This window comes from Sander vitreus, unplaced genomic scaffold (genome assembly GCF_031162955.1).
Source record: "Sander vitreus isolate 19-12246 unplaced genomic scaffold, sanVit1 ctg274_0, whole genome shotgun sequence".
Classification (NCBI taxonomy): Eukaryota; Metazoa; Chordata; class Actinopteri; order Perciformes; family Percidae; genus Sander; species Sander vitreus.
The window spans coordinates 130001-137500 of record NW_027595437.1 but is presented as its reverse complement, the minus strand read 5'-3'; the positions used below and the strand labels follow the sequence as shown (position 1 = coordinate 137500).

The 7500-nt window shown below is 47.5% G+C and overlaps 1 protein-coding gene across 1 annotated transcript in view; it reads left to right on the top strand.

The window, feature by feature from the left end:
* The window catches only part of LOC144513549 (GRIP1-associated protein 1-like), a 37753-nt gene extending 31090 nt beyond the window's left edge, over nt 1-6663 (top strand). The window contains exons 10-11 of the mRNA XM_078244650.1: nt 1192-1364; nt 1580-6663. Of these exons, the coding sequence (XP_078100776.1) occupies nt 1192-1364; nt 1580-1660 (254 nt within the window). The 3' untranslated portion in view covers nt 1661-6663. The remainder of the gene's footprint in view (nt 1-1191; nt 1365-1579) is intronic.
* The last annotated feature ends 837 nt before the right edge of the window (nt 6664-7500 follow it).

Genomic DNA, 7500 nt, shown 5'->3' with positions numbered 1-7500 from the left:
TAAATATACATGCCGGGTCTTTCATTTAGACGCAAAAAAGTGAAACCATCCTCCAGAGAGGAAATCTTAAAAACGCTCCACTCCCGTCTAAAGGGTAAAAATGCTGTGTGTGTGTCTGTCTGTCTGTGTGTGTGTGTGTGTGTGTGTGTGTGTGTGTGTGTGTGTGTGTGTGTGTGTGTGTGTGTGTGTGTGTGTGTGTGTTTACTGTAAACAAAAGAAAAATGTGTGAATCTGTCATTACTGCACCATTCCTCCAAGTCCCTAACTAAAAACTAAAGATCCTATCTGTCCTTACCAGAGTCCATCTGGTGTTCAGTAACTCCTAAATAATGTAGATTCCTCACTGACGTCCAGTGATCAGCGGTTAATGAGGCAGCGTCTGGACTCTGCAGCAGTTCCAGTGTGGCTGCTTTCTCCGTGTCCTACAGGCTGTGTGGGGGGGGCTGTCTCCCTCGACGGCAACGAGACACGCCAACCGTAGTACGTCTTTAAGACCCGAGTCCTCTACGATGCTGACAGGTCTGCAGTTAGTTGTCACCCGTTTCCCAAGAGCTGTAGTCATTTTTTGGGATTTGGTTTCTTCCACAGGTCGGCTAGTAGCACTCTCCTGAGTGGGTAGCATGCTAGCTGGTAGCATCACGTTAACTGTCCTATATGCTTAGCTCGTAGCTGGTAGCTCCAGCTTGACGTGCTTCAGTGATATTCTAACTCGGCTTTACACAACGTGCATGTGGCTTTGACTCGTCTGCGAGCCGTCCGGGAGTTTTGGAAAATAAAAAGCTCCATTCAGAGTCATTGCTGCTGTGTTTCTCCATCATGCTGCAGCCTGCAGCAGCAGGATGTGATACGAGGAAGTGGCAGCTTGATGATAAGTAACGGTGCTGCAAAGGGTCAAAATACTAGCCTGTTAGGCCCCACGCCAAGCCCAGTGAAGTGAAAATACATTAATAAATGGTGGCATGCGAGTAAAAAATGTAATCGCATCGCGTCGGCCCTTAATCACATCGCGATTAACGCGTTAACGCTGACAGCCCTACTTTAAACTTACGTAGGCTACGGTGCAAGCTCTGCTGCGTGGTGTCCCCTCTGTCTGTCACTACCTAAAGCCCCGAAAATCATCTTTAAAAAAAGAAGATGACAAGACTATTTTTATCAACTGCTTTTTCGCTCACTAACTCCTCGCCTCCTCAGATGTGTCGGGCACTGCTGTCGGGGGTCACGGAGGCTCTCAGGGCGACAGAGGAGGTCTGGGCTCGGTCCTCAGAGATCTGGTAAAACCGGGAGACGAGAACCTGCGAGAGATGAACAAGAAGCTGCAGAACATGTTGGAGGAGCAGCTGACCAAGAACATGCACCTGCAGAAGGTAACACACACACACACACACACACACACACACACACACACACACACACACACACACACACACACACACACACACACACACACACACACACACAGACACACACAGACACACACACACAAACACAGACACACACACACACACACACACACACACAGACCAGAGAATTGATCAAATACTTGTTACTATCAGCACTAAACATCTGTCTCTGTCTGTAGGACCTGGAGGTTTTGTCCCAGGAATTAGTCCGTCTCAGTAAAGAGAGCAGTCCTGGCGGCAGCACAGCCGGGTCAGGATGAGACTATCGCCTGGATCCAACCGTCCATTCCCTTCCTTCTCACTGCTTTAGTTCACCTCAGTTGAAAGGTGCCTGCTGGGCTTAGACTAACACCTGGAAACAAAAGTTCTTCCTTTTCCTATTCCCTGCGTTCATAACATCAGACCTTCCATTCCCAGTCTGTCTGCTGGGCTATGACTAAACGCTGGAGTCTGTTGTTTCTCAAAGAAGAGAGTAAACAGTAAGTTTTAAAGGACCAGAGGGAATGGAAAAGTCAAGCTCTGTTCATTTATGTTGCTATTGAATGTACTGTAATTAGACAGTATCACTCAGTTCCTCCGAGTCCTGGCTACGACCTGGAAAACATTGTAACATACTTATGATTTTGATTGTAACTGATTGTAAATCCTGATTCTAATGTCTGTCTTTCTGTTGGGTCCTGGCTATGTCCTGGAAAACACATGCTCAGCATTATTTTTTTGTTTTCTTTGTGCAGTAACTCTGTTGTGATGTGGCTACTTCCTGGGCTTCAACAAAATGCTTCAGTACTAAATACTCCCGGGCTCTGTCTATGTCCTGGATCGCCAGTGAGGTTTTGGTCGAGTTCATTTATTGTCTGTGTATAAACGTGGGTCTGCAGCCTACACCGTACAAGTTACGCAGGTGAAACTTTCAGGAGTGGTAAAGAGTGTTGCACATACCTTGGAAAGGAAAAATGACACATATCCACCTGCAGGGGGCGCTCTAAAAATAAGAATAACGCCCACAGCGTACATCGTACATTAAAAACCTTACAGCCACACGTTCCCCAAATTACTACTATACATTTCCCCCTCTCATTCCCCCTGCTCTGATGTTTCCCCCTCTCATTCCCCCTGCTCTGGCGTTCCCCCCTCTCATTCCCCCTGCTCTGGCGTTCCCCCCTCTCATTCCCCCTGCTCTGGCGTTCCCCCCTCTCATTCCCCCTGCTCTGGAGTCTCCCCTCTCATTCCCCCTGCTCTGGAGTCTCCCCCTCTCATTCCCCCTGCTCTAGTGTTTCCTCCTCTCATTCCCCCTGCTCTGGTGTTCCCCCCTCTCATTCCTCCTGCTCTGGTGTTCCCCCCTCTCATTCCCCCTGCTCTGGTGTTTCCCCTCTCATTCCCCCTGCTCTGGTGTTCCCCCCTCTCATTCCCCCTGCTCTGGTGTCTCCCCCTCTCATTCCCCCTGCTCTGGTGTTCCCCCCTCTCATTCCCCCTGCTCTGGAGTCTCCACGCTGCCTCCTGTTTATGTCCAGTAAACCAGGATGATGATGAGATGTGAGGTTTGGGCGTGTTAGTTTAAACTGAGATCAGTTCTTCTACACCGAGATCACTTTGGGCTCCAAACTCAAACGCTCAAAAACCAAAACGTAGCTGGAGATGGAGCCTGAAAGCTGCAGGAAAAAAAAAGTACGAGTGGAGGTTTTTTTTGTGTTGTCCAAAGCAACATAAGTGATATTGTTTAAATACATGAGAGGTAACTCCTCACATGTTCAGACAGTCTCTCCTGAAGACTCTCATAGTGCTGACAGACAGTGACAGAAATACAGTAGTCATGGAGAACCTGGAAACATAACAGATTTGGTCAAATCATTGAAAGTTAGGAAAGGAACAGTCTTCTTTGGGTCTGGCTCTGCATTTCTAGTTGATCTGGAGTCTCCATGCTTGCCTCCTTTCTGATCTGGGCTCTCAGCTTCATGAGGGGAGCTGGTGGTCACTGTTTGCTTCTGATAGCACAGAGGTTATAACGGACTCGTTCTCTGCTGCACTAAAGGCCCCGACACACCAACCAGACGGCCAACCTACGACAGAAAAGGCAGTCGGACTGACTGCCTGAGTCGGTCCAAAAAGTTCCTCAGAACACCGACGAGACGTAATAGTTCTCCATAACAGCAGGCGGCGCTAATCTGTATCGTCCAGATTAGCTCTCTACCAAGCAGATTGGTCATTGAGTCCTGACTGCCCGCCCTCTGACCCAGCAAGTCAGTTCGGCCAAAATAAAGGCTGACGGACGACGGCAAGGAGCACACCGACCAGACTGGAGTCACCGACCTCCCAGACTGGAGTCACCGACCAGACTGGAGTCACCGACCTCCCAGACTGTCAGACGGCCGATTATCAGCTCGGTGTGTCAGGACCTTTAGAGTGTCATCATCAGGATTGAAGTTCAGAGTCTGACCTTCACTGTGGTCACTTTCCTCATAAGTAGGAGTCAACATAAAGGTATCCGTCTCCTGCTTCTGTACAAGCTGCTCTCCCTCCTGACTGGTGCACAGTTCCTCCTGTTCCTCTTTAATCCAACGTGACATCATGACTTTGCGTAAAAATACATGCCCACTTTCCTAAAGCCACGTGGCGTGTTATCTGTACGCATTATGAGCTATCTGTGTATGTCTACGCTGTATACAGCAGACAGCAGTCTGCAACGTCACAGCGTAAACATACACGCCACTTTCCTAAAGCCACGTGACGTGTTATCACCAGACTACGGTTGGGTTTAGTTAACGTGACACGTGGGACCTGATCCCCGGTCTCCTGGTGAACGTCCTGTGTTTGACCCGTCCTCCCCCCCCGACCAACCTCCCTATGCTGATTTTCACCCTTTCATACTACTCGCTACGGCGTCCAATCACACGCAATCTCAAGGTAATGTAAGTCAATGGAGGCCAAACGGCGTTGATAAACACGCTAAAGAGCGAGTATGCGTCTTGATAACACGCCAATAATGGCCACTTTCTGACCGGAGGGATTTCTGCAGTTCCTAGAACATAACGTTCTTTGTTTCTCCTGTTCTGACTGCACCAATTTGGGGATTATTAAGTTCCTCTGACCACAGTTCCCGTTACTCTTTCAGCTCCTACTTCAGGGCAGGGTTCCCTTTCCCTCATAGTGGTGGTCAGATGGCTGTGTTATAATAACAAAAGGTCAGTTCCTATGACTTTTTTTGGGAACCCTTACCCCTCCTACCAGTCCCTACGGCCACTTGGCCAGTGTGAATGCAAATGGAAAAACCAGTTTTGGGGGCAGAGTAGTTAGTAGGACTGTTCAGAAGTGGACTGTTCCTAGAACTACGTTCCTGGAACTACTTGGTCAGAAAGAGGCCACTTCATGAGATCAGTCTGTTAAATCTGTGGAGGCTCTGGGTCCTCCTGGTCCAGACTGGAGTTCCTCTCCTGAATACAGAGCTGCTGGTCTGAGAGAACCTCCTCCTCCTTACAGACATGTTGCTGTCGGAGCTCTGGAGCGACGGACAACAAAAGAAATATAAGATACTACTCATACTGGATAAAAGACCAGAACTCTTGTTCTCTTTGTCTTGAGAACACAGACTGTAGAAATTCTGAATGGCGCTTCGGGGGGGGGGGGTAAAAAGTGAAGCCAATGCTGAAGCTCATTACGCTGCATTCTGATTTTCAGCAGGGGGAGACTCCATTAGTCTATATATATCCACGACGTTGCACTTCTCGGATTGCTCCGTTGCCGTCAGAAATTCGGCCGGATGTCCCTCTTTTCGGCCAGATGTCCTTTACCTTCCTCTTTCTTTGTGTTGTCGTTCTAACCTCCTCGTTTATCCTCGTCTCGTACACACGTTCCACCAAAACAACTTCCTTCCTGAGACTATTTAGCAGAGGCTCCGTCCGGAGCTTAGCCCCGCCCACGACGATTGTGATTGGTTTAAAGAAATGCCAATAAACCAGAGCTCGTTTTCCTCCCATCCAGGAATGCTGTGTGGACTAGACAGACCCTCCTCCACAGAGCTGTGGAGGAGGGTCTGGCAATGAGATACTAGGAAAGGAAAGGAAAGGAAAAGTAATGGAATTACTTCTCGATCTGTAAACGTCGGCTGTGGTTATTTCCTGGAGTAGACCATCTCCGTCTGACGTGTTTTGCGTCTCTGGTCGTTCCCTGGGACGATGAGTTTGGATGTGAAACTATTCTGCATTCCTTCTTTTATTTATTACTTTTCAAACACTCGTACTAATGCCACCACGTCCTCGTTACAGAGCGAGGGATGTCAAATGGTTCCGACTATTTTCTTGTTTTTAACAACATTAGTCACAGCCCTCATCTGTACTGTATATTGTGTTTTAGGGCTCGTTATTTGGAAATGCATGAAAATAGGATATAACATTTTGGAAATCTCAGATTTTTGTCTGCTTTCAAAACATTTAGTTTTCTTCCTTTTGTGAGTGAAAGTCTGTCTCGTGTTTTCCTTCGTTTAAATCATCCTGGGATGCAAAATGGCTCAATGGAAACTAAAATAATTTATAAAATATATGATGTGTCTCTCGCTACTTTCTGATAATTCAGCTTTTCATGGGCTACAAGAACTGTAATTTGTCTTGCACTTTTAATATTTTTTTGTGACTCATTAACTATGGATGCACCGAATCCAGATGTTTGGGGTTCTGCTGAATCCTGAACCCCCTGGTTGAGATTCTGCTGAATCCTGAACCCCCTGGTTGAGATTCTGCTGAGTCCTGAACCCCCTGGTTGAGGTTCTGCTGAGTCCTGAACCCCCTGGTTGAGATTCTGCTGAGTCCTGAACCCCCTGGTTGAGGTTCTGCTGAGTCCTGAACCCCCTGGTTGAGGTTCTGCTGAATCCTGAACCCCCTGGTTGAGATTCTGCTGAATCCTGAACCCCCTGGTTGAGGTTCTGCTGAGTCCTGAACCCCCTGGTTGAGGTTCTGCTGAGTCCTGAACCCCCTGGTTGAGATTCTGCTGAATCCAATGCAATATTCAGCCCAATCTGAATCCTGGATTCGGTGCATCCCTGCTTATTTCCATCCCTCTGGGGGGGGGGGGGGGGGGGACACCAAATGGTGAAAAACTGTCAGCTTTTGGCTGCTATTCTGCGACTGAGTTCTTGATTGTCGGGCTGGGTCTACTTCCCGCTTGAAACAACAACTGTTTTTTTATTGTTATTTTGACTGTATCTGTAAATCTGCTTTTGTGATTCTGTAAAATAAATAAGTTCATCGTTTGGACAGGAAGCAGAAGAGAAACATTTCCTGTCGGCTCTGCCTTTGTTTCTTCTCTTGGATGTTTTGTTTTTGCTACATGGACCCCTGACTACGTCCTGGACTGAACCTGTGGCACAGGCTGCTTCTGGTGCTTGGGCTCCGGCTATATCCTGGACATTGTGCTTGTAGCAGACTGTGTTTTCAGTTGTAACCTGCCTGTTCAATTCTGCTGTTTTTGTTTTGAAATAACTGCAAAGAAATGTTTCTCGGAGTTTGAAGAAGGCGACGTGTTTACAGCACAGCTTTAATTCAACCTCACACCCTTCACACCAAACGTAATGGCATTATTACGTCTTTAAATGAGTTATAAACAACAAGAGTCTTTAAAAGATGCATAACGATCCGTACGTGTCAGAAAGATTAGCTGGAGATGTTGTTAAATATGAATCTCATTTGACGTTTTTTTCTATGGTGGCTGAGTTACTTTTTCGCTGACTTTTTTTAGGGCTTCGTGTCGACCAAGCTGTCAGTATTATGAGACGTGCAACAACACAGTCAAAGATATTTGACTTCTCTTAAATGAAAGCAGGTCAGTCAGACATCCAGGGATTCCTGTCCTCCAGTCTGACCAGAGACAAACGGAGAAAGAGCTGGTTGACCTGCGCTGAAAACACTGAAGTCTTCTCTCTGTCTCTCTCTCTGTCTCTGTCTCTCTCTGTCTCTGTCTCTCTCTCTCTGTCTCTCTCTCTCTCTCTCTCTCTCTCTCTCTCTCTGTCTCTCTCTCTGTCTCTCTCTCTCTCTCTCTGTCTCTGTCTCTGTCTGTCTCTCTCTCCTCTCTCTCTCTCTCTCTCTCTGTCTCCCTCTCTCTCTCTCTCTGTCTC